Genomic DNA, 26,039 nt, shown 5'->3' on the forward strand with positions numbered 1-26,039 from the left:
GTGTTAACATTTAACATTTTTTGCTAATTGTCGTCAAAAATTAGGCGTAAAGCAAAAATTGATATTTCATATGGTTTTATGATAGATAAGCATTATATTCCCACTCATTATATTCGTAAATTTTGAGGTTTATCCTTCGCTTTTAAGATCATTGAATTTGATTTTTATATAAAATAGTTATATATTAGAAAATAATATGAGTTTATGTGATATTATTTTTCAGAAGATTTTGTGTTCTTCTTCAAAATTTTATTTTTTATTAAAAAGAATCTTTACAAAATATACATTTACTTTAATTAATATTTAAAAACGTGCTCTATCAAAAGTTCCAAAAATTCAATATTATAGCTTTTCTGAGGTGTCACTTTTGATGAATTTCTGTTTTCAACACTAGACAAAAACAATTATATTAGATGCACATGATTAACATCTCTTGGTCTGATGATGTTTTTCAATTAAAAGATTATTATATACAGTTGAATTTACAAAATTCTTAATTCATAATTGCATGGCACAAGAGAGGTATGATCTGCTTATATGTTAATGATAGATATACCATATTATTTCCATTACTATAAATAACTTAAAGAAATATATCTTCTAAGTGTATTTTTTGTTCAATTTTGTTTGAAAAAAAAATTAAAACGCATTTCTTATCTTGTTTAGCTTTGATAAGTTGGATTAAATAATATTACTAAATACAAATCATGATAACAATTATATATCCATGCTAAATGCCTGAAGATCTGGTGAAAATATTGAGATATGCCTCACTTCCATCATTTCGTCTTACCACATAAAAATATGTGATTTTTAAAACAAGTTAGCTGATATGCTTTTAACAAAACCGAATCAAAAGTATTCAAAAAAATCTGAAATTGTAAAATATCTTAATCAAAAATAAAGGGTTGATCTTCATTTTCGGGATTTCAAAAAAATTTGGAATTTCACCTCCCAAACACACAGATTGTCCAGTTCATTGGCATAGAGAATATCCGATTTCCAGTGTTTTACTCTGAATCTTATTAGTTAAATACCGAATTTCGAACATAAATTCATCAAAATCGAATAAAGAGACTACCAAAAACGACACAAATATAATCAAGTCACAATCATTTAACAGGAACTCCTTAAATGAAGATTTTTACAATTTTAATCTCTATATTTTAGAAAAAAATATGCTCAGTCACAAACACAATTACTATGTTATGGAACAAGGCATTGACACTCGAATCTCTGGCCAATTCGAGGAACATCCAAAATTTCAATAATCTTATCCCACAGAATCCATAGCCCAAAAACTTTAATTTGCATAGTACATTTGAAGACGAATAATATTAGTCCAATTTTTTTTAACTTTGAAATTTTCAAAGATACAAAATTTATTACATTTAGAATTAATGCATTAATATATGCATTTGTTCCGTACCGAAAATGAACTTTACAAAAAGTGACATGAAAAGTCTTAATTACATTAAAGCCAAATGTAAACTTCATTGAGAAAAAGCAGTTTTGTCTCGTATTCAACGTAAAATCTTCAAAAGAAGACTAAACAAAAAGTGCTACACTGATAACAAAGATGAATTTCACATGGAACGCGATGATTCAATAACTGCAGAGTTGCGACATACAATTGCGGAAAATGTATGGACAACCACATGTAATGGGTGGAGAACCATCGTATCTTTCAGAGTCGAATTACTTGATTTTTATGGTGAAATCAATCAAAGAGCAAAAGGTCTTGCATGTGAAAAGGTAATCGAAGCTTATCAGATTGCCTACGAATTACTGGAGTATAGATACAGCAGAGCTTTATATCTAGCTGGCCTTGTTCATCCAGACGAATTTCCAACAAGAGGAAAAAGAATTGTTTACTTCGCTAGAAGTATATCTCCCCTCAAGATCATGGTTAAACAGAGTTTGCTCTGATCTCAACATTGAGATCAAAAGCTCAAAAGAAAATGAGGAAAAACGAGCAAAGTACTGTAACACAGCAACAGTTGCTAACTTCTTACATTAATTTCAGTATACGGCAGGAATTGATCCATGGAATAAGTGGAGTATTTATGAAACATCTCTGCTTCATCAAAGCGTTACAAAGTTATCTGCACTGAAAGCAACCCTCCTTTAACCAAAGAAGAGCATGAATTTGTGCTTGTTACTAGTATCTTCCCATATAATTCTGAAGGATACCGGATGAAACCATTTATTATTGTTCCAGGAATATAAAATTGTTCACAGGAACTCCGCTCCGTGAGAGCATTCCTTACAGGACAATCTTATGGATGGATGACAAAGAAGATATGGGATATCTTTAATTTAACTTTTATTATCGAAATCCAGAGATATCGCTCAAGTCTTGATGCTATCACAGCAGCTCAGCATAATATCGTATTCGGTGATAATCATATCAGCCGAGTAAGTTATTTTACTTGCAAACTTTTGAGTCTCTTCAGAATTGAACTCTTGACATTTCCAGCTTACTGCACAGTAGTTCTCCAGTTATTTGATGTAGGATGTGCAGCATCTTTGAGATCAAAGAATAACAGGTTAAAATATGTTCCGCTTTACACATATGAGCAAGATAATTTATCAAATACCCCAAAACCAAGGTTAAAAATTGTAAGAATTTTAATTGATGCTTGTGATTAAGTCAATGCATCAGTATGGTATTCATCCGTGGAACCCAGATAAAGCCTTATCCAACGAATTAACAAACAAAACATCAAACGCAATACCAAATCCCACATATATATTTAATTCTTCTTGCAAAAAATTAACATCTGACGCCGAATTACTTAAAATTGCGCAATTTGAAGCAATCAAATTCAAACATTAAATCAAGCACTGATAGTTATTGTAACAAATATTTCGAATTATTTAGATTATTATCCTCCAAATACAAAAATTCTCAGCAAAGGGATGAAATTGAGTCAATTTAATGGAGCAAAACGAAGTGAGGTGAAATTCACCACTTTGACACCTCGTATTTTTCAGATATATCGATTAATATTGAGTTTTATTGGGATGGAAAACATACTGAAAAACCTGCAATATCAACACCTTTTTATATAATATTGAATAAATAAAAATTTGTTTTTATTTTCCAAAAAGATATATGATACATTTTTATTATACAGGTTAAAAACTGTCTAGCTTTTGCTTTTAGTGCTCGACCAGAGGCATACATTGAAAATACAATCCTCTCCATGGTTTTTGTGTAGGATCTGATCTTCTCAAAACGATGATATTGACTATTATTATATGAATTGAATGTATTTATGAATATTTCGAAATTTTAATATAAATAATTTATTAAAAATAAAAATTGAACGTAAGTACAAAAAATATAATTTGAAAGCAAATTAAAAATTAACGATACGATAATTTGGAACTTTTACCTTTTGCCAATAAATATAAAAATAAAATTTTGGGAATTGGAACTTAAGAGTAGAGAGACCTTTGTTGATATGTATGAGGCTATGTATTTATGTGTAGATCTGAGTAAGCTTGGTTATCATATAGCGGTTTCTGATGAAATTGAGAACCTCGGAGACCCAAGACCTTTGTTGATATGTATGAGGCTATGTATTTGTGCGTAGTCATTAAACCCATTCTTGCAAATTAGAATATTATTTTATTTGTTATATTGAGCTTTCTTCCTGATAATTTGCATATCTTCAAAATCATTAAAGTAAGTAAAATCAGTTGTTTTTTCGGTGATTAATCTTAATTCTTCGCATTATATTTCTTTTTTTTGAAAAATCTTACTGTTTGGGGAAATTCTCTTTGCGAAATCTGTTGGCCTGAGGATTATCTGGTTGAATAAAAATATGTTCAATTCCCCTTTCGCATAATAATTAATGAAATTGTGTTTTATTTTCGAGAGTGTGCAAAACGTTCCCACTTCTTGAGAGGTACGTTTTGCAAATTTTTTTCTTTCATACATAGAAGATTTTTGGAAGATGATTGATCTCTACATGATATTATATCATATTTCTACATTGAGTCCTTAACAATATTAAATTGCAGGGTTTTCAAATCAAAAAACTAACTTTCGCTCTTTCAGGTCAAATCAGCAAGGCTCTTCTATATAGGTGTTGGATATATTATCAAACTGAAATGAAACTTTCCAGAGATGTCCATAAAATTATTTTGCAAAACATCCCTCTCAAAAAGTGGGAACGTTTTTGCAATTTTTCTTTATTTTTTGTACCATTATCGGTCCATAGAGCGAAATGGGGACCAGGTATTGTGCTTAATGCACGTTTGAGTACATTTGTTGTATACTCTGCAGTTTTCTGAGAAAAAGATTATGAGTGATCTCGTTTTTTCTTAAAGTCATTTTTTTCTTATCAAAAAAAATTAAAATTACGTAAAACTATGACAAAATTACGTAATTCACAATTTTAATGCTGAAAAATAGGAATATAAGCTTATAATACTACAGGTAGATTGAGCATCGATGCGCGCTAATGCCAACATGATTAATTTGAGTCGGTTTTATATATTATTGGAAATTAATCACAAATTGTCCATGAATATAAGTTATATTCTTCGATATTATGAGTTAATGAAGGCTACAATATTTGTAATCATGATTGGCTAGTTAAAATCTATTAGAATAAAAGAAATTGTAATTTAATAATATTGAATTGACATTTTAAATAATTTGAGGTCTAATCCATTATGAGTATGGTTATTACAGGTCACTTATTATTATTCTTTGATATACAAAGAGTTAAAACGATTTGGTAATGAGATATTGTAGAAAATAAAAATAACTGTAATCTATTGAAACTGATAAAAAAAATTAAATCCATTTATTTTTTATTCATATGTTATTATTGATGAGAATTAGATTCATTTAAAATTGAATACATATTTTTGAGAGAGTCAAAAATTTCAGGATCGATTTCATCTTCGCATTCATCCAAATATATTCTAAGCTCGGAATTTTCAAATGCATTCAAAATATTGGCAAAGTTTTCTTTACAAGAAGAGTTAAATAAAATTTCTTGTAAACAATTAATAATAAATTTTGGGTTAAATTCAACAAAATCCGAAAGAATTTCAAACACCTTTTCAAATTTGTCATTAAATATCGAAAGGGATATTGAATCTTTTATGATAATAGCGATGAGGATATTTATCAAAATTTCCTTATTTTTGAAGAGTGCGGGATAAATTTGTCAAGTGTCACTTTTCAATAACCTTAAATTACGCTGTTCTAATTTTTTAAAAAATAACCTTAAATTATATTTGAAGAAATTATGTCTATGATATATGTTTTATTCTAGAATCTTGGAGTTTTCATGCACTACACAAGAGCTCCAAGGTTCCAAGAGTGAATGCTCAATAGCAATTATAGAGATGTACCTTTTCAAAATGACTTTTACTGATTAAATTTAATCAATAGAAGACATTTTGAAAAGGTACCTCTACAATTAGATATACAAGAGATTCAAAGCTTCATTTCAGATAGATTTGAAACTTTGAAACTCTTGGTAGATTTTGAGTGAATGCTGACAATCATCTTTGAGAAGGTTTTCTTAAAGAAAACCTTCTCAAAGAGGTTTCTCAGGAGCCCTGAGGCTCCCTTTCGTAATGATTGGGAGCCTTGGGGCTCCTGAGACGAAGAATGGCTTCGCCGAATCTTTGATCAGCAGAGGCCAAATGAAAAGGCCTCTACTGATGGATTCTCAGGAGCCCTGAGGCTCCCTTTCGTAATGATTGGGAGCCTTGGGGCTCCTGAGACGAAGAATGGCTTCGCCGAATCTTTGATCAGCAGAGGCCAAATGAAAAGGCCTCTACTGATGGATTCTCAGGAGCCCTGAGGCTCCCTTTCGTAATGATTGGGAGCCTTGGGGCTCCTGAGACGAAGAATGGCTTCGCCGAATCTTTGATCAGCAGAGGCCAAATGAAAAGGCCTCTGCTGATGGATTCTCAGGAGCCCTGAGGCTCCCTTTCGTAATGATTGGGAGCCTTGGGGCTCCTGAGACGAAGAATGGCTTCGCCGAATCTTTGATCAGCAGAGGCCAAATGAAAAGGCCTCTGCTGATGGATTCTCAGGAGCCCTGAGGCTCCCTTTCGTAATGATTGGGAGCCTTGGGGCTCCTGCAGCAGAGTATCGCTCCGCTCCATTAATTTTTTTTAAAAAAAAGTGCCGTGTGGCAAATTTGTCCTGTTCCCTCTCCTAACACATAACTCCACAACTACCCAAGTACTATATTGCCACTCCTTCCCGCATTGCATTTGAGAAACATTAAAAGTGGCGACAAGTGCACTTGCCATGGCATATTGTTGCGCGTATATACTACTTCTAATGAAAGAAGCAGTATATACGCGCAATTCGAGTGAGATTGCAGCAGAAAGTCGAGAAGAGAGCCCTTTCTTAAGGTTAGGACTCCCTTCTCGACTTTATTATACAATGAAATATAAATCATAGTATATTTTTGTCACTTTTCACATCGTATTACCCCGATAGAAACAAAACAAAACGACTTTCTTGATATATCAATAAATGGCACGGATAATTTATTGGATGCATTGGAAAAATATTTTAATACATATCCTATTGAGCAAAATCGATTTCAAAAAGATGAAATATTAGAATGGCCCAAGTATTTAATCATACAATTAAACTTTCGTAAGACGAAATGGTGGAAGTGAAGTGATGTTGAAACCTTGATATTTCCTCGAAATTTCTACAAAACATATATTAGACATAAAGCATATATCTTATTTTATTAAGAATGTTGAATAATAATATTATTAAATATTAAGCTTTAAAAAAGCTAATTAAATTCAAAAATGAATATATATTATTATTGGATAAATATTAATCAGAACAAATGATTTTTTTATTAATGCTATGTAATAAACAGAAATTCATCAAAAGTGACAGCTCTCAATTTTTGACATTTGTAAATTCTAAATTGAATGAGAAAAATGAAATAACACTAAGCATAATACAATATTCTAGATTTAATTATAATTAGGAAAAAGTTAGTTTTGAGAGTACTTTTCATAGGCATATAGAATGAAATCTTCTGAAAAATAATATCACATAAACTCATATTATTTTCTAATATATAACTATTTTATATAAAAATCAAATTCAATGATCTTAAAAGCGAAGGATAAACCTCAAAATTTACGAATATAATGAGTGGGAATATAATGCTTATCTATCATAAAACCATATGAAATATCAATTTTTGCTTTACGCCTAATTTTTGACGACAATTAGCAAAAAATGTTAAATGTTAACACTCAGTCCATTTGAATATGAAAAATAAAATTGACTTTGATTAAATGTTTTTATTTATCATGCAATTCTTCTTGCGACCAAAGATTTGAATAAAATTTCAAAAAATAAGATAGCTTAAAAATAATATACGGTAGTGTTTACTAATAGATGAATAGTATATAAATTCTATTAAAATGGATTTGATCCAAAAAAGATATATAAAATTTGATCATAAATAAAATCGTTTTAAATTACTTCTTCATTTAAATTATAACAATTATTTTTGATTTTTATTTATCATCCACATTCAAATTTGAATCTTATCACAAAAGAAGGACCACTTTTATGACTACTGCCAAATCTATAAACAGAGAATGGCTATTTGAAGCTAAAAGAAGAATAGAAGAAGGTGAATATTACAAAAGTGTGGGAAAGGAAGTTGAATTGGAAAATGGTAAAATTAAATTGAATGTTGCCGAAAATACAATAAGAAGAGCATTTCAACTTCAAGAAATCGAATTACCAAAAGTTAGTCGCGGCAGAAAACCAAATCCACCAACATTTGAACAAAAACAATTAATTAATTCTTGTGTTTCACAATATAAAGGAGGAATTTCAAAAACTTATTTATTGATTAAAAGGTTTCAAAATATTGTTCAAAATCCCGATTGTGAGAAAGAAAAAGAAGAAATTGCAAAAGAATTTGAAAATATAGAAGATTTGACAAAAGATCAAATTTTTGACAATTTACAAAAAATAAAGCCTCATCAAGTGGAAAAATTTATGATGGAATCAGGTTTATCTTCAAAAGAGATTACAAACCAGCAGATCCACCTACCAAATATCGTGCCATATCAAAGAATTTGATATGGCACTGCGATATTCATTACCTTCACGGTAATGTTTCTTTTCCATTCTTTGCCATATTGAATGATATGACACGTAAAGTTCTCAAAACTAAATTATTGAAAAACAAGTCTTCCAACTCAACAGCGAATATTTTAAGAAAACTTTTAGAGGAGTTTATCCCTTACTGCATCTGGACCGATAACGGCGGTGAAAACCGCGGTGAATTCGGCCAGGTTATGCAGGAAAACGGAATAGTTTGGAAGCACACCTTGCCGTATATGCCAAGACAGAACGGCAAGGTGGAGCGCCTGTGGCCAAGCTTAGAAAAGTTTTTGCCAGACGAGTTGGATGATATTCAACAAATCAAGGACTCAGTTCAGCAGTTCATTGAAAAATACAACAATACACCACATTTATCTCTCGATATTAATCCAAAAACGAATAGTAATTACACTCCTAACGAATTATTCGAAGTTTCAAAATTTTGGTACGAGCCAGAAATGCAAAAATGGGAGTTATATATCAAAGAGGAATGGGTTTTAGCAAAATTTGAATAATTACATCATTTTAAATGACTTCTAAACAATTTTATTTATGATCAAATTTTATATATCTTTTTGGATCAAATCCATTTTAATAGAATTTATATACTATTCATCTATTAGTAAACACTACCGTATATTATTTTTAAGCTATCTTATTTTTTGAAATTTTATTCAAATCTTTGGTCGCAAGAAGAATTGCATGATAAATAAAAACATTTAATCAAAGTCAATTTTATTTTTCATATTCAAATGGACTGAGTGTTAACATTTAACATTTTTTGCTAATTGTCGTCAAAAATTAGGCGTAAAGCAAAAATTGATATTTCATATGGTTTTATGATAGATAAGCATTATATTCCCACTCATTATATTCGTAAATTTTGAGGTTTATCCTTCGCTTTTAAGATCATTGAATTTGATTTTTATATAAAATAGTTATATATTAGAAAATAATATGAGTTTATGTGATATTATTTTTCAGAAGATTTTGTGTTCTTCTTCAAAATTTTATTTTTTATTAAAAAGAATCTTTACAAAATATACATTTACTTTAATTAATATTTAAAAACGTGCTCTATCAAAAGTTCCAAAAATTCAATATTATAGCTTTTCTGAGGTGTCACTTTTGATGAATTTCTGTTTTCAACACTAGACAAAAACAATTATATTAGATGCACATGATTAACATCTCTTGGTCTGATGATGTTTTTCAATTAAAAGATTATTATATACAGTTGAATTTACAAAATTCTTAATTCATAATTGCATGGCACAAGAGAGGTATGATCTGCTTATATGTTAATGATAGATATACCATATTATTTCCATTACTATAAATAACTTAAAGAAATATATCTTCTAAGTGTATTTTTTGTTCAATTTTGTTTGAAAAAAAAATTAAAACGCATTTCTTATCTTGTTTAGCTTTGATAAGTTGGATTAAATAATATTACTAAATACAAATCATGATAACAATTATATATCCATGCTAAATGCCTGAAGATCTGGTGAAAATATTGAGATATGCCTCACTTCCATCATTTCGTCTTACCACATAAAAATATGTGATTTTTAAAACAAGTTAGCTGATATGCTTTTAACAAAACCGAATCAAAAGTATTCAAAAAAATCTGAAATTGTAAAATATCTTAATCAAAAATAAAGGGTTGATCTTCATTTTCGGGATTTCAAAAAAATTTGGAATTTCACCTCCCAAACACACAGATTGTCCAGTTCATTGGCATAGAGAATATCCGATTTCCAGTGTTTTACTCTGAATCTTATTAGTTAAATACCGAATTTCGAACATAAATTCATCAAAATCGAATAAAGAGACTACCAAAAACGACACAAATATAATCAAGTCACAATCATTTAACAGGAACTCCTTAAATGAAGATTTTTACAATTTTAATCTCTATATTTTAGAAAAAAATATGCTCAGTCACAAACACAATTACTATGTTATGGAACAAGGCATTGACACTCGAATCTCTGGCCAATTCGAGGAACATCCAAAATTTCAATAATCTTATCCCACAGAATCCATAGCCCAAAAACTTTAATTTGCATAGTACATTTGAAGACGAATAATATTAGTCCAATTTTTTTTAACTTTGAAATTTTCAAAGATACAAAATTTATTACATTTAGAATTAATGCATTAATATATGCATTTGTTCCGTACCGAAAATGAACTTTACAAAAAGTGACATGAAAAGTCTTAATTACATTAAAGCCAAATGTAAACTTCATTGAGAAAAAGCAGTTTTGTCTCGTATTCAACGTAAAATCTTCAAAAGAAGACTAAACAAAAAGTGCTACACTGATAACAAAGATGAATTTCACATGGAACGCGATGATTCAATAACTGCAGAGTTGCGACATACAATTGCGGAAAATGTATGGACAACCACATGTAATGGTGGAGAACCATCGTATCTTTCAGAGGTCGAATTACTTGATTTTTATGGTGAAATCAATCAAAGAGCAAAAGGTCTTGCATGTGAAAAGGTAATCGAAGCTTATCAGATTGCCTACGAATTACTGGAGTATAGATACAGCAGAGCTTTATATCTAGCTGGCCTTGTTCATCCAGACGAATTTCCAACAAGAGGAAAAAGAATTGTTTACTTCGCTAGAAGTATATCTCCCCTCAAGATCATGGTTAAACAGAGTTTGCTCTGATCTCAACATTGAGATCAAAAGCTCAAAAGAAAATGAGGAAAAACGAGCAAAGTACTGTAACACAGCAACAGTTGCTAACTTCTTACATTAATTTCAGTATACGGCAGGAATTGATCCATGGAATAAGTGGAGTATTTATGAAACATCTCTGCTTCATCAAAGCGTTACAAAGTTATCTGCACTGAAAGCAACCCTCCTTTAACCAAAGAAGAGCATGAATTTGTGCTTGTTACTAGTATCTTCCCATATAATTCTGAAGGATACCGGATGAAACCATTTATTATTGTTCCAGGAATATAAAATTGTTCACAGGAACTCCGCTCCGTGAGAGCATTCCTTACAGGACAATCTTATGGATGGATGACAAAGAAGATATGGGATATCTTTAATTTAACTTTTATTATCGAAATCCAGAGATATCGCTCAAGTCTTGATGCTATCACAGCAGCTCAGCATAATATCGTATTCGGTGATAATCATATCAGCCGAGTAAGTTATTTTACTTGCAAACTTTTGAGTCTCTTCAGAATTGAACTCTTGACATTTCCAGCTTACTGCACAGTAGTTCTCCAGTTATTTGATGTAGGATGTGCAGCATCTTTGAGATCAAAGAATAACAGGTTAAAATATGTTCCGCTTTACACATATGAGCAAGATAATTTATCAAATACCCCAAAACCAAGGTTAAAAATTGTAAGAATTTTAATTGATGCTTGTGATTAAGTCAATGCATCAGTATGGTATTCATCCGTGGAACCCAGATAAAGCCTTATCCAACGAATTAACAAACAAAACATCAAACGCAATACCAAATCCCACATATATATTTAATTCTTCTTGCAAAAAATTAACATCTGACGCCGAATTACTTAAAATTGCGCAATTTGAAGCAATCAAATTCAAACATTAAATCAAGCACTGATAGTTATTGTAACAAATATTTCGAATTATTTAGATTATTATCCTCCAAATACAAAAATTCTCAGCAAAGGGATGAAATTGAGTCAATTTAATGGAGCAAAACGAAGTGAGGTGAAATTCACCACTTTGACACCTCGTATTTTTCAGATATATCGATTAATATTGAGTTTTATTGGGATGGAAAACATACTGAAAAACCTGCAATATCAACACCTTTTTATATAATATTGAATAAATAAAAATTTGTTTTTATTTTCCAAAAAGATATATGATACATTTTTATTATACAGGTTAAAAACTGTCTAGCTTTTGCTTTTAGTGCTCGACCAGAGGCATACATTGAAAATACAATCCTCTCCATGGTTTTTGTGTAGGATCTGATCTTCTCAAAACGATGATATTGACTATTATTATATGAATTGAATGTATTTATGAATATTTCGAAATTTTAATATAAATAATTTATTAAAAATAAAAATTGAACGTAAGTACAAAAAATATAATTTGAAAGCAAATTAAAAATTAACGATACGATAATTTGGAACTTTTACCTTTTGCCAATAAATATAAAAATAAAATTTTGGGAATTGGAACTTAAGAGTAGAGAGACCTTTGTTGATATGTATGAGGCTATGTATTTATGTGTAGATCTGAGTAAGCTTGGTTATCATATAGCGGTTTCTGATGAAATTGAGAACCTCGGAGACCCAAGACCTTTGTTGATATGTATGAGGCTATGTATTTGTGCGTAGTCATTAAACCCATTCTTGCAAATTAGAATATTATTTTATTTGTTATATTGAGCTTTCTTCCTGATAATTTGCATATCTTCAAAATCATTAAAGTAAGTAAAATCAGTTGTTTTTTCGGTGATTAATCTTAATTCTTCGCATTATATTTCTTTTTTTTGAAAAATCTTACTGTTTGGGGAAATTCTCTTTGCGAAATCTGTTGGCCTGAGGATTATCTGGTTGAATAAAAATATGTTCAATTCCCCTTTCGCATAATAATTAATGAAATTGTGTTTTATTTTCGAGAGTGTGCAAAACGTTCCCACTTCTTGAGAGGTACGTTTTGCAAATTTTTTTCTTTCATACATAGAAGATTTTTGGAAGATGATTGATCTCTACATGATATTATATCATATTTCTACATTGAGTCCTTAACAATATTAAATTGCAGGGTTTTCAAATCAAAAAACTAACTTTCGCTCTTTCAGGTCAAATCAGCAAGGCTCTTCTATATAGGTGTTGGATATATTATCAAACTGAAATGAAACTTTCCAGAGATGTCCATAAAATTATTTTGCAAAACATCCCTCTCAAAAAGTGGGAACGTTTTTGCAATTTTTCTTTATTTTTTGTACCATTATCGGTCCATAGAGCGAAATGGGGACCAGGTATTGTGCTTAATGCACGTTTGAGTACATTTGTTGTATACTCTGCAGTTTTCTGAGAAAAAGATTATGAGTGATCTCGTTTTTTCTTAAAGTCATTTTTTTCTTATCAAAAAAAATTAAAATTACGTAAAACTATGACAAAATTACGTAATTCACAATTTTAATGCTGAAAAATAGGAATATAAGCTTATAATACTACAGGTAGATTGAGCATCGATGCGCGCTAATGCCAACATGATTAATTTGAGTCGGTTTTATATATTATTGGAAATTAATCACAAATTGTCCATGAATATAAGTTATATTCTTCGATATTATGAGTTAATGAAGGCTACAATATTTGTAATCATGATTGGCTAGTTAAAATCTATTAGAATAAAAGAAATTGTAATTTAATAATATTGAATTGACATTTTAAATAATTTGAGGTCTAATCCATTATGAGTATGGTTATTACAGGTCACTTATTATTATTCTTTGATATACAAAGAGTTAAAACGATTTGGTAATGAGATATTGTAGAAAATAAAAATAACTGTAATCTATTGAAACTGATAAAAAAAATTAAATCCATTTATTTTTTATTCATATGTTATTATTGATGAGAATTAGATTCATTTAAAATTGAATACATATTTTTGAGAGAGTCAAAAATTTCAGGATCGATTTCATCTTCGCATTCATCCAAATATATTCTAAGCTCGGAATTTTCAAATGCATTCAAAATATTGGCAAAGTTTTCTTTACAAGAAGAGTTAAATAAAATTTCTTGTAAACAATTAATAATAAATTTTGGGTTAAATTCAACAAAATCCGAAAGAATTTCAAACACCTTTTCAAATTTGTCATTAAATATCGAAAGGGATATTGAATCTTTTATGATAATAGCGATGAGGATATTTATCAAAATTTCCTTATTTTTGAAGAGTGCGGGATAAATTTGTCAAGTGTCACTTTTCAATAACCTTAAATTACGCTGTTCTAATTTTTTAAAAAATAACCTTAAATTATATTTGAAGAAATTATGTCTATGATATATGTTTTATTCTAGAATCTTGGAGTTTTCATGCACTACACAAGAGCTCCAAGGTTCCAAGAGTGAATGCTCAATAGCAATTATAGAGATGTACCTTTTCAAAATGACTTTTACTGATTAAATTTAATCAATAGAAGACATTTTGAAAAGGTACCTCTACAATTAGATATACAAGAGATTCAAAGCTTCATTTCAGATAGATTTGAAACTTTGAAACTCTTGGTAGATTTTGAGTGAATGCTGACAATCATCTTTGAGAAGGTTTTCTTAAAGAAAACCTTCTCAAAGAGGTTTCTCAGGAGCCCTGAGGCTCCCTTTCGTAATGATTGGGAGCCTTGGGGCTCCTGAGACGAAGAATGGCTTCGCCGAATCTTTGATCAGCAGAGGCCAAATGAAAAGGCCTCTACTGATGGATTCTCAGGAGCCCTGAGGCTCCCTTTCGTAATGATTGGGAGCCTTGGGGCTCCTGAGACGAAGAATGGCTTCGCCGAATCTTTGATCAGCAGAGGCCAAATGAAAAGGCCTCTGCTGATGGATTCTCAGGAGCCCTGAGGCTCCCTTTCGTAATGATTGGGAGCCTTGGGGCTCCTGAGACGAAGAATGGCTTCGCCGAATCTTTGATCAGCAGAGGCCAAATGAAAAGGCCTCTGCTGATGGATTCTCAGGAGCCCTGAGGCTCCCTTTCGTAATGATTGGGAGCCTTGGGGCTCCTGCAGCAGAGTATCGCTCCGCTCCATTAATTTTTTTTAAAAAAAAGTGCCGTGTGGCAAATTTGTCCTGTTCCCTCTCCTAACACATAACTCCACAACTACCCAAGTACTATATTGCCACTCCTTCCCGCATTGCATTTGAGAAACATTAAAAGTGGCGACAAGTGCACTTGCCATGGCATATTGTTGCGCGTATATACTACTTCTAATGAAAGAAGCAGTATATACGCGCAATTCGAGTGAGATTGCAGCAGAAAGTCGAGAAGAGAGCCCTTTCTTAAGGTTAGGACTCCCTTCTCGACTTTATTATACAATGAAATATAAATCATAGTATATTTTTGTCACTTTTCACATCGTATTACCCCGATAGAAACAAAACAAAACGACTTTCTTGATATATCAATAAATGGCACGGATAATTTATTGGATGCATTGGAAAAATATTTTAATACATATCCTATTGAGCAAAATCGATTTCAAAAAGATGAAATATTAGAATGGCCCAAGTATTTAATCATACAATTAAACTTTCGTAAGACGAAATGGTGGAAGTGAAGTGATGTTGAAACCTTGATATTTCCTCGAAATTTCTACAAAACATATATTAGACATAAAGCATATATCTTATTTTATTAAGAATGTTGAATAATAATATTATTAAATATTAAGCTTTAAAAAAGCTAATTAAATTCAAAAATGAATATATATTATTATTGGATAAATATTAATCAGAACAAATGATTTTTTTATTAATGCTATGTAATAAACAGAAATTCATCAAAAGTGACAGCTCTCAATTTTTGACATTTGTAAATTCTAAATTGAATGAGAAAAATGAAATAACACTAAGCATAATACAATATTCTAGATTTAATTATAATTAGGAAAAAGTTAGTTTTGAGAGTACTTTTCATAGGCATATAGAATGAAATCTTCTGAAAAATAATATCACATAAACTCATATTATTTTCTAATATATAACTATTTTATATAAAAATCAAATTCAATGATCTTAAAAGCGAAGGATAAACCTCAAAATTTACGAATATAATGAGTGGGAATATAATGCTTATCTATCATAAAACCATATGAAATATCAATTTTTGCTTTACGCCTAATTTTTGACGACAATTAGCAAAAAATGTTAAATGTTAACACTCAGTCCATTTGAATATGAAAAATAAAATTGACTTTGATTAAATGTTTTTATTTATCATGCAATTCTTCTTGCGACCAAAGATTTGAATAAAAGTTCAAAAAATAAGATAGCTTAAAAAATAATATACGGTAGTGTTTACTAATAGATGAATAGTATATAAATTCTATTAAAATGGATTTGATCCAAAAAAATATATAAAATTTGATCATAAATAAAATCGTTTTAAATTACTTCTTCATTTAAATTATAACAATTATTTTTGATTTTTATTTATCATCCACATTCAAATTTGAATCTTATCACAAAAGAAGGACCACTTTTATGACTACTGCCAAATCTATAAACAGAGAATGGCTATTTGAAGCTAAAAGAAGAATAGAAGAAGGTGAATATTACAAAAGTGTGGGAAAGGAAGTTGAATTGGAAAATGGTAAAATTAAATTGAATGTTGCCGAAAATACAATAAGAAGAGCATTTCAACTTCAAGAAATCGAATTACCAAAAGTTAGTCGCGGCAGAAAACCAAATCCACCAACATTTGAACAAAAACAATTAATTAATTCTTGTGTTTCACAATATAAAGGAGGAATTTCAAAAACTTATTTATTGATTAAAAGGTTTCAAAATATTGTTCAAAATCCCGATTGTGAGAAAGAAAAAGAAGAAATTGCAAAAGAATTTGAAAATATAGAAGATTTGACAAAAGATCAAATTTTTGACAATTTACAAAAAATAAAGCCTCATCAAGTGGAAAAATTTATGATGGAATCAGGTTTATCTTCAAAAAGAGATTACAAACCAGCAGATCCACCTACCAAATATCGTGCCATATCAAAGAATTTGATATGGCACTGCGATATTCATTACCTTCACGGTAATGTTTCTTTTCCATTCTTTGCCATATTAATGATATGACACGTAAAGTTCTCAAAACTAAATTATTGAAAAACAAGTCTTCCAACTCAACAGCGAATATTTTAAGAAAACTTTTAGAGGAGTTTATCCCTTACTGCATCTGGACCGATAACGGCGGTGAAAACCGCGGTGAATTCGGCCAGGTTATGCAGGAAAACGGAATAGTTTGGAAGCACACCTTGCCGTATATGCCAAGACAGAACGGCAAGGTGGAGCGCCTGTGGCCAAGCTTAGAAAAGTTTTTGCCAGACGAGTTGGATGATATTCAACAAATCAAGGACTCAGTTCAGCAGTTCATTGAAAAATACAACAATACACCACATTTATCTCTCGATATTAATCCAAAAACGAATAGTAATTACACTCCTAACGAATTATTCGAAGTTTCAAAATTTTGGTACGAGCCAGAAATGCAAAAATGGGAGTTATATATCAAAGAGGAATGGGTTTTAGCAAAATTTGAATAATTACATCATTTTAAATGACTTCTAAACAATTTTATTTATGATCAAATTTTATATATCTTTTTGGATCAAATCCATTTTAATAGAATTTATATACTATTCATCTATTAGTAAACACTACCGTATATTATTTTTAAGCTATCTTATTTTTTGAAATTTTATTCAAATCTTTGGTCGCAAGAAGAATTGCATGATAAATAAAAACATTTAATCAAAGTCAATTTTATTTTTCATATTCAAATGGACTGAGTGTTAACATTTAACATTTTTTGCTAATTGTCGTCAAAAATTAGGCGTAAAGCAAAAATTGATATTTCATATGGTTTTATGATAGATAAGCATTATATTCCCACTCATTATATTCGTAAATTTTGAGGTTTATCCTTCGCTTTTAAGATCATTGAATTTGATTTTTATATAAAATAGTTATATATTAGAAAATAATATGAGTTTATGTGATATTATTTTTCAGAAGATTTTGTGTTCTTCTTCAAAATTTTATTTTTTATTAAAAAGAATCTTTACGAAATATACATTTACTTTAATTAATATTTAAAAACGTGCTCTATCAAAAGTTCCAAAAATTCAATATTATAGCTTTTCTGAGGTGTCACTTTTGATGAATTTCTGTTTTCAACACTAGACAAAAAACAATTATATTAGATGCACATGATTAACATCTCTTGGTCTGATGATGTTTTTCAATTAAAAGATTATTATATACAGTTGAATTTACAAAATTCTTAATTCATAATTGCATGGCACAAGAGAGGTATGATCTGCTTATATGTTAATGATAGATATACCATATTATTTCCATTACTATAAATAACTTAAAGAAATATATCTTCTAAGTGTATTTTTTGTTCAATTTTGTTTGAAAAAAAAATTAAAACGCATTTCTTATCTTGTTTAGCTTTGATAAGTTGGATTAAATAATATTACTAAATACAAATCATGATAACAATTATATATCCATGCTAAATGCCTGAAGATCTGGTGAAAATATTGAGATATGCCTCACTTCCATCATTTCGTCTTACCACATAAAAATATGTGATTTTTAAAACAAGTTAGCTGATATGCTTTTAACAAAACCGAATCAAAAGTATTCAAAAAAATCTGAAATTGTAAAATATCTTAATCAAAAATAAAGGGTTGATCTTCATTTTCGGGATTTCAAAAAAATTTGGAATTTCACCTCCCAAACACACAGATTGTCCAGTTCATTGGCATAGAGAATATCCGATTTCCAGTGTTTTACTCTGAATCTTATTAGTTAAATACCGAATTTCGAACATAAATTCATCAAAATCGAATAAAGAGACTACCAAAAACGACACAAATATAATCAAGTCACAATCATTTAACAGGAACTCCTTAAATGAAGATTTTTACAATTTTAATCTCTATATTTTAGAAAAAAATATGCTCAGTCACAAACACAATTACTATGTTATGGAACAAGGCATTGACACTCGAATCTCTGGCCAATTCGAGGAACATCCAAAATTTCAATAATCTTATCCCACAGAATCCATAGCCCAAAAACTTTAATTTGCATAGTACATTTGAAGACGAATAATATTAGTCCAATTTTTTTTAACTTTGAAATTTTCAAAGATACAAAATTTATTACATTTAGAATTAATGCATTAATATATGCATTTGTTCCGTACCGAAAATGAACTTTACAAAAAGTGACATGAAAAGTCTTAATTACATTAAAGCCAAATGTAAACTTCATTGAGAAAAAGCAGTTTTGTCTCGTATTCAACGTAAAATCTTCAAAAGAAGACTAAACAAAAAGTGCTACACTGATAACAAAGATGAATTTCACATGGAACGCGATGATTCAATAACTGCAGAGTTGCGACATACAATTGCGGAAAATGTATGGACAACCACATGTAATGGTGGAGAACCATCGTATCTTTCAGAGGTCGAATTACTTGATTTTTATGGTGAAATCAATCAAAGAGCAAAAGGTCTTGCATGTGAAAAGGTAATCGAAGCTTATCAGATTGCCTACGAATTACTGGAGTATAGATACAGCAGAGCTTTATATCTAGCTGGCCTTGTTCATCCAGACGAATTTCCAACAAGAGGAAAAAGAATTGTTTACTTCGCTAGAAGTATATCTCCCCTCAAGATCATGGTTAAACAGAGTTTGCTCTGATCTCAACATTGAGATCAAAAGCTCAAAAGAAAATGAGGAAAAACGAGCAAAGTACTGTAACACAGCAACAGTTGCTAACTTCTTACATTAATTTCAGTATACGGCAGGAATTGATCCATGGAATAAGTGGAGTATTTATGAAACATCTCTGCTTCATCAAAGCGTTACAAAGTTATCTGCACTGAAAGCAACCCTCCTTTAACCAAAGAAGAGCATGAATTTGTGCTTGTTACTAGTATCTTCCCATATAATTCTGAAGGATACCGGATGAAACCATTTATTATTGTTCCAGGAATATAAAATTGTTCACAGGAACTCCGCTCCGTGAGAGCATTCCTTACAGGACAATCTTATGGATGGATGACAAAGAAGATATGGGATATCTTTAATTTAACTTTTATTATCGAAATCCAGAGATATCGCTCAAGTCTTGATGCTATCACAGCAGCTCAGCATAATATCGTATTCGGTGATAATCATATCAGCCGAGTAAGTTATTTTACTTGCAAACTTTTGAGTCTCTTCAGAATTGAACTCTTGACATTTCCAGCTTACTGCACAGTAGTTCTCCAGTTATTTGATGTAGGATGTGCAGCATCTTTGAGATCAAAGAATAACAGGTTAAAATATGTTCCGCTTTACACATATGAGCAAGATAATTTATCAAATACCCCAAAACCAAGGTTAAAAATTGTAAGAATTTTAATTGATGCTTGTGATTAAGTCAATGCATCAGTATGGTATTCATCCGTGGAACCCAGATAAAGCCTTATCCAACGAATTAACAAACAAAACATCAAACGCAATACCAAATCCCACATATATATTTAATTCTTCTTGCAAAAAATTAACATCTGACGCCGAATTACTTAAAATTGCGCAATTTGAAGCAATCAAATTCAAACATTAAATCAAGCACTGATAGTTATTGTAACAAATATTTCGAATTATTTAGATTATTATCCTCCAAATACAAAAATTCTCAGCAAAGGGATGAAATTGAGTCAATTTAATGGAGCAAAACGAAGTGAGGTGAAATTCACCACTTTGACACCTCGTATTTTTCAGATATATCGATTAATATTGAGTTTTATTGGGATGGAAAACATACTGAAAAACCTGCAATATCAACACCTTTTTATATAATATTGAATAAATAAAAATTTGTTTTTATTTTCCAAAAAGATATATGATACATTTTTATTATACAGGTTAAAAACTGTCTAGCTTTTGCTTTTAGTGCTCGACCAGAGGCATACATTGAAAATACAATCCTCTCCATGGTTTTTGTGTAGGATCTGATCTTCTCAAAACGATGATATTGACTATTATTATATGAATTGAATGTATTTATGAATATTTCGAAATTTTAATATAAATAATTTATTAAAAATAAAAATTGAACGTAAGTACAAAAAATATAATTTGAAAGCAAATTAAAAATTAACGATACGATAATTTGGAACTTTTACCTTTTGCCAATAAATATAAAAATAAAATTTTGGGAATTGGAACTTAAGAGTAGAGAGACCTTTGTTGATATGTATGAGGCTATGTATTTATGTGTAGATCTGAGTAAGCTTGGTTATCATATAGCGGTTTCTGATGAAATTGAGAACCTCGGAGACCCAAGACCTTTGTTGATATGTATGAGGCTATGTATTTGTGCGTAGTCATTAAACCCATTCTTGCAAATTAGAATATTATTTTATTTGTTATATTGAGCTTTCTTCCTGATAATTTGCATATCTTCAAAATCATTAAAGTAAGTAAAATCAGTTGTTTTTTCGGTGATTAATCTTAATTCTTCGCATTATATTTCTTTTTTTTGAAAAATCTTACTGTTTGGGGAAATTCTCTTTGCGAAATCTGTTGGCCTGAGGATTATCTGGTTGAATAAAAATATGTTCAATTCCCCTTTCGCATAATAATTAATGAAATTGTGTTTTATTTTCGAGAGTGTGCAAAACGTTCCCACTTCTTGAGAGGTACGTTTTGCAAATTTTTTTCTTTCATACATAGAAGATTTTTGGAAGATGATTGATCTCTACATGATATTATATCATATTTCTACATTGAGTCCTTAACAATATTAAATTGCAGGGTTTTCAAATCAAAAAACTAACTTTCGCTCTTTCAGGTCAAATCAGCAAGGCTCTTCTATATAGGTGTTGGATATATTATCAAACTGAAATGAAACTTTCCAGAGATGTCCATAAAATTATTTTGCAAAACATCCCTCTCAAAAAGTGGGAACGTTTTTGCAATTTTTCTTTATTTTTTGTACCATTATCGGTCCATAGAGCGAAATGGGGACCAGGTATTGTGCTTAATGCACGTTTGAGTACATTTGTTGTATACTCTGCAGTTTTCTGAGAAAAAGATTATGAGTGATCTCGTTTTTTCTTAAAGTCATTTTTTTCTTATCAAAAAAAATTAAAATTACGTAAAACTATGACAAAATTACGTAATTCACAATTTTAATGCTGAAAAATAGGAATATAAGCTTATAATACTACAGGTAGATTGAGCATCGATGCGCGCTAATGCCAACATGATTAATTTGAGTCGGTTTTATATATTATTGGAAATTAATCACAAATTGTCCATGAATATAAGTTATATTCTTCGATATTATGAGTTAATGAAGGCTACAATATTTGTAATCATGATTGGCTAGTTAAAATCTATTAGAATAAAAGAAATTGTAATTTAATAATATTGAATTGACATTTTAAATAATTTGAGGTCTAATCCATTATGAGTATGGTTATTACAGGTCACTTATTATTATTCTTTGATATACAAAGAGTTAAAACGATTTGGTAATGAGATATTGTAGAAAATAAAAATAACTGTAATCTATTGAAACTGATAAAAAAAATTAAATCCATTTATTTTTTATTCATATGTTATTATTGATGAGAATTAGATTCATTTAAAATTGAATACATATTTTTGAGAGAGTCAAAAATTTCAGGATCGATTTCATCTTCGCATTCATCCAAATATATTCTAAGCTCGGAATTTTCAAATGCATTCAAAATATTGGCAAAGTTTTCTTTACAAGAAGAGTTAAATAAAATTTCTTGTAAACAATTAATAATAAATTTTGGGTTAAATTCAACAAAATCCGAAAGAATTTCAAACACCTTTTCAAATTTGTCATTAAATATCGAAAGGGATATTGAATCTTTTATGATAATAGCGATGAGGATATTTATCAAAATTTCCTTATTTTTGAAGAGTGCGGGATAAATTTGTCAAGTGTCACTTTTCAATAACCTTAAATTACGCTGTTCTAATTTTTTAAAAAATAACCTTAAATTATATTTGAAGAAATTATGTCTATGATATATGTTTTATTCTAGAATCTTGGAGTTTTCATGCACTACACAAGAGCTCCAAGGTTCCAAGAGTGAATGCTCAATAGCAATTATAGAGATGTACCTTTTCAAAATGACTTTTACTGATTAAATTTAATCAATAGAAGACATTTTGAAAAGGTACCTCTACAATTAGATATACAAGAGATTCAAAGCTTCATTTCAGATAGATTTGAAACTTTGAAACTCTTGGTAGATTTTGAGTGAATGCTGACAATCATCTTTGAGAAGGTTTTCTTAAAGAAAACCTTCTCAAAGAGGTTTCTCAGGAGCCCTGAGGCTCCCTTTCGTAATGATTGGGAGCCTTGGGGCTCCTGAGACGAAGAATGGCTTCGCCGAATCTTTGATCAGCAGAGGCCAAATGAAAAGGCCTCTACTGATGGATTCTCAGGAGCCCTGAGGCTCCCTTTCGTAATGATTGGGAGCCTTGGGGCTCCTGAGACGAAGAATGGCTTCGCCGAATCTTTGATCAGCAGAGGCCAAATGAAAAGGCCTCTGCTGATGGATTCTCAGGAGCCCTGAGGCTCCCTTTCGTAATGATTGGGAGCCTTGGGGCTCCTGAGACGAAGAATGGCTTCGCCGAATCTTTGATCAGCAGAGGCCAAATGAAAAGGCCTCTGCTGATGGATTCTCAGGAGCCCTGAGGCTCCCTTTCGTAATGATTGGGAGCCTTGGGGCTCCTGCAGCAGAGTATCGCTCCGCTCCATTAATTTTTTTTAAAAAAAAGTGCCGTGTGGCAAATTTGTCCTGTTCCCTCTCCTAACACATAACTCCACAACTACCCAAGTACTATATTGCCACTCCTTCCCGCATTGCATTTGAGAAACATTAAAAGTGGCGACAAGTGCACTTGCCATGGCATATTGTTGCGCGTATATACTACTTCTAATGAAAGAAGCAGTATATACGCGCAATTCGAGTGAGATTGCAGCAGAAAGTCGAGAAGAGAGCCCTTTCTTAAGGTTAGGACTCCCTTCTCGACTTTATTATACAATGAAATATAAATCATAGTATATTTTTGTCACTTTTCACATCGTATTACCCCGATAGAAACAAAACAAAACGACTTTCTTGATATATCAATAAATGGCACGGATAATTTATTGGATGCATTGGAAAAATATTTTAATACATATCCTATTGAGCAAAATCGATTTCAAAAAGATGAAATATTAGAATGGCCCAAGTATTTAATCATACAATTAAACTTTCGTAAGACGAAATGGTGGAAGTGAAGTGATGTTGAAACCTTGATATTTCCTCGAAATTTCTACAAAACATATATTAGACATAAAGCATATATCTATATTTATTAAGAATGTTGAATAATAATATTATTAAATATTAAGCTTTAAAAAAGCTAATTAAATTCAAAAATGAATATATATTATTATTGGATAAATATTAATCAGAACAAATGATTTTTTTATTAATGCTATGTAATAAACAGAAATTCATCAAAAGTGACAGCTCTCAATTTTTGACATTTGTAAATTCTAAATTGAATGAGAAAAATGAAATAACACTAAGCATAATACAATATTCTAGATTTAATTATAATTAGGAAAAAGTTAGTTTTGAGAGTACTTTTCATAGGCATATAGAATGAAATCTTCTGAAAAATAATATCACATAAACTCATATTATTTTCTAATATATAACTATTTTATATAAAAATCAAATTCAATGATCTTAAAAGCGAAGGATAAACCTCAAAATTTACGAATATAATGAGTGGGAATATAATGCTTATCTATCATAAAACCATATGAAATATCAATTTTTGCTTTACGCCTAATTTTTGACGACAATTAGCAAAAAATGTTAAATGTTAACACTCAGTCCATTTGAATATGAAAAATAAAATTGACTTTGATTAAATGTTTTTATTTATCATGCAATTCTTCTTGCGACCAAAGATTTGAATAAAAGTTCAAAAAATAAGATAGCTTAAAAAATAATATACGGTAGTGTTTACTAATAGATGAATAGTATATAAATTCTATTAAAATGGATTTGATCCAAAAAAATATATAAAATTTGATCATAAATAAAATCGTTTTAAATTACTTCTTCATTAAATTATAACAATTATTTTTGATTTTTATTTATCATCCACATTCAAATTTGAATCTTATCACAAAAGAAGGACCACTTTTATGACTACTGCCAAATCTATAAACAGAGAATGGCTATTTGAAGCTAAAAGAAGAATAGAAGAAGGTGAATATTACAAAAGTGTGGGAAAGGAAGTTGAATTGGAAAATGGTAAAATTAAATTGAATGTTGCCGAAAATACAATAAGAAGAGCATTTCAACTTCAAGAAATCGAATTACCAAAAGTTAGTCGCGGCAGAAAACCAAATCCACCAACATTTGAACAAAAACAATTAATTAATTCTTGTGTTTCACAATATAAAGGAGGAATTTCAAAAACTTATTTATTGATTAAAAGGTTTCAAAATATTGTTCAAAATCCCGATTGTGAGAAAGAAAAAGAAGAAATTGCAAAAGAATTTGAAAATATAGAAGATTTGACAAAAGATCAAATTTTTGACAATTTACAAAAAATAAAGCCTCATCAAGTGGAAAAATTTATGATGGAATCAGGTTTATCTTCAAAAAGAGATTACAAACCAGCAGATCCACCTACCAAATATCGTGCCATATCAAAGAATTTGATATGGCACTGCGATATTCATTACCTTCACGGTAATGTTTCTTTTCCATTCTTTGCCATATTGAATGATATGACACGTAAAGTTCTCAAAACTAAATTATTGAAAAACAAGTCTTCCAACTCAACAGCGAATATTTTAAGAAAACTTTTAGAGGAGTTTATCCCTTACTGCATCTGGACCGATAACGGCGGTGAAAACCGCGGTGAATTCGGCCAGGTTATGCAGGAAAACGGAATAGTTTGGAAGCACACCTTGCCGTATATGCCAAGACAGAACGGCAAGGTGGAGCGCCTGTGGCCAAGCTTAGAAAAGTTTTTGCCAGACGAGTTGGATGATATTCAACAAATCAAGGACTC

General features: G+C 30.3%; 4 protein-coding genes across 4 annotated transcripts, besides 19 other annotated features; all 4 read left to right on the forward strand.

Annotated features, from left to right (window-relative positions):
- The first annotated feature begins 352 nt into the window (after positions 1 to 352).
- Positions 353 to 390: a mobile genetic element.
- Positions 353 to 390: a terminal%2Cinverted (terminal inverted repeat of Banshee-A3 transposon ID:TVAGG3_0137720).
- Positions 391 to 1,590: 1,200 nt separating this feature from the next.
- On the forward strand, positions 1,591 to 1,929 carry TVAGG3_0137730 (uncharacterized protein; the record flags this gene model as incomplete). The annotated part of the gene is made up of 1 exon (XM_051224180.1): positions 1,591 to 1,929. The coding sequence occupies one exon, from the start codon at positions 1,591 to 1,593 to the stop codon at positions 1,927 to 1,929; it is 339 nt and encodes a 112-aa protein (XP_051109166.1).
- A 3,245-nt stretch (positions 1,930 to 5,174) lies between these two features.
- Positions 5,175 to 6,192: a mobile genetic element.
- Positions 6,159 to 6,192: a terminal%2Cinverted (terminal inverted repeat of MuDR-4N1_TV transposon ID:TVAGG3_0137740).
- A 685-nt stretch (positions 6,193 to 6,877) lies between these two features.
- Positions 6,878 to 6,914: a mobile genetic element.
- Positions 6,878 to 6,914: a terminal%2Cinverted (terminal inverted repeat of Banshee-A3 transposon ID:TVAGG3_0137750).
- Positions 6,915 to 7,597: 683 nt separating this feature from the next.
- On the forward strand, positions 7,598 to 8,119 carry TVAGG3_0137760 (uncharacterized protein; the record flags this gene model as incomplete). The annotated part of the gene is made up of 1 exon (XM_051224181.1): positions 7,598 to 8,119. The coding sequence occupies one exon, from the start codon at positions 7,598 to 7,600 to the stop codon at positions 8,117 to 8,119; it is 522 nt and encodes a 173-aa protein (XP_051109167.1).
- A 1,137-nt stretch (positions 8,120 to 9,256) lies between these two features.
- Positions 9,257 to 9,294: a mobile genetic element.
- Positions 9,257 to 9,294: a terminal%2Cinverted (terminal inverted repeat of Banshee-A3 transposon ID:TVAGG3_0137770).
- Positions 9,295 to 10,494: 1,200 nt separating this feature from the next.
- Positions 10,495 to 10,833, forward strand: TVAGG3_0137780 (uncharacterized protein; the record flags this gene model as incomplete). Its single annotated transcript, XM_051224182.1, has 1 exon — positions 10,495 to 10,833. One exon carries the CDS (start codon positions 10,495 to 10,497, stop codon positions 10,831 to 10,833), a length of 339 nt encoding a protein of 112 aa, XP_051109168.1.
- Positions 10,834 to 14,078: 3,245 nt separating this feature from the next.
- Positions 14,079 to 14,974: a mobile genetic element.
- Positions 14,941 to 14,974: a terminal%2Cinverted (terminal inverted repeat of MuDR-4N1_TV transposon ID:TVAGG3_0137790).
- Positions 14,975 to 15,659: 685 nt separating this feature from the next.
- Positions 15,660 to 15,696: a mobile genetic element.
- Positions 15,660 to 15,696: a terminal%2Cinverted (terminal inverted repeat of Banshee-A3 transposon ID:TVAGG3_0137800).
- Positions 15,697 to 18,038: 2,342 nt separating this feature from the next.
- Positions 18,039 to 18,076: a mobile genetic element.
- Positions 18,039 to 18,076: a terminal%2Cinverted (terminal inverted repeat of Banshee-A3 transposon ID:TVAGG3_0137810).
- Positions 18,077 to 19,277: 1,201 nt separating this feature from the next.
- On the forward strand, positions 19,278 to 19,616 carry TVAGG3_0137820 (uncharacterized protein; the record flags this gene model as incomplete). The annotated part of the gene is made up of 1 exon (XM_051224183.1): positions 19,278 to 19,616. The coding sequence occupies one exon, from the start codon at positions 19,278 to 19,280 to the stop codon at positions 19,614 to 19,616; it is 339 nt and encodes a 112-aa protein (XP_051109169.1).
- Positions 19,617 to 22,861: 3,245 nt separating this feature from the next.
- Positions 22,862 to 23,757: a mobile genetic element.
- Positions 23,724 to 23,757: a terminal%2Cinverted (terminal inverted repeat of MuDR-4N1_TV transposon ID:TVAGG3_0137830).
- Positions 23,758 to 24,442: 685 nt separating this feature from the next.
- Positions 24,443 to 24,479: a mobile genetic element.
- Positions 24,443 to 24,479: a terminal%2Cinverted (terminal inverted repeat of Banshee-A3 transposon ID:TVAGG3_0137840).
- A 682-nt stretch (positions 24,480 to 25,161) lies between these two features.
- Positions 25,162 to 26,039: part of a mobile genetic element that runs on past the window's edge.

This window comes from Trichomonas vaginalis, chromosome IV, assembly GCF_026262505.1.
Source record: "Trichomonas vaginalis G3 chromosome IV, whole genome shotgun sequence".
Taxonomy (NCBI): Eukaryota; Parabasalia; order Trichomonadida; family Trichomonadidae; genus Trichomonas; species Trichomonas vaginalis.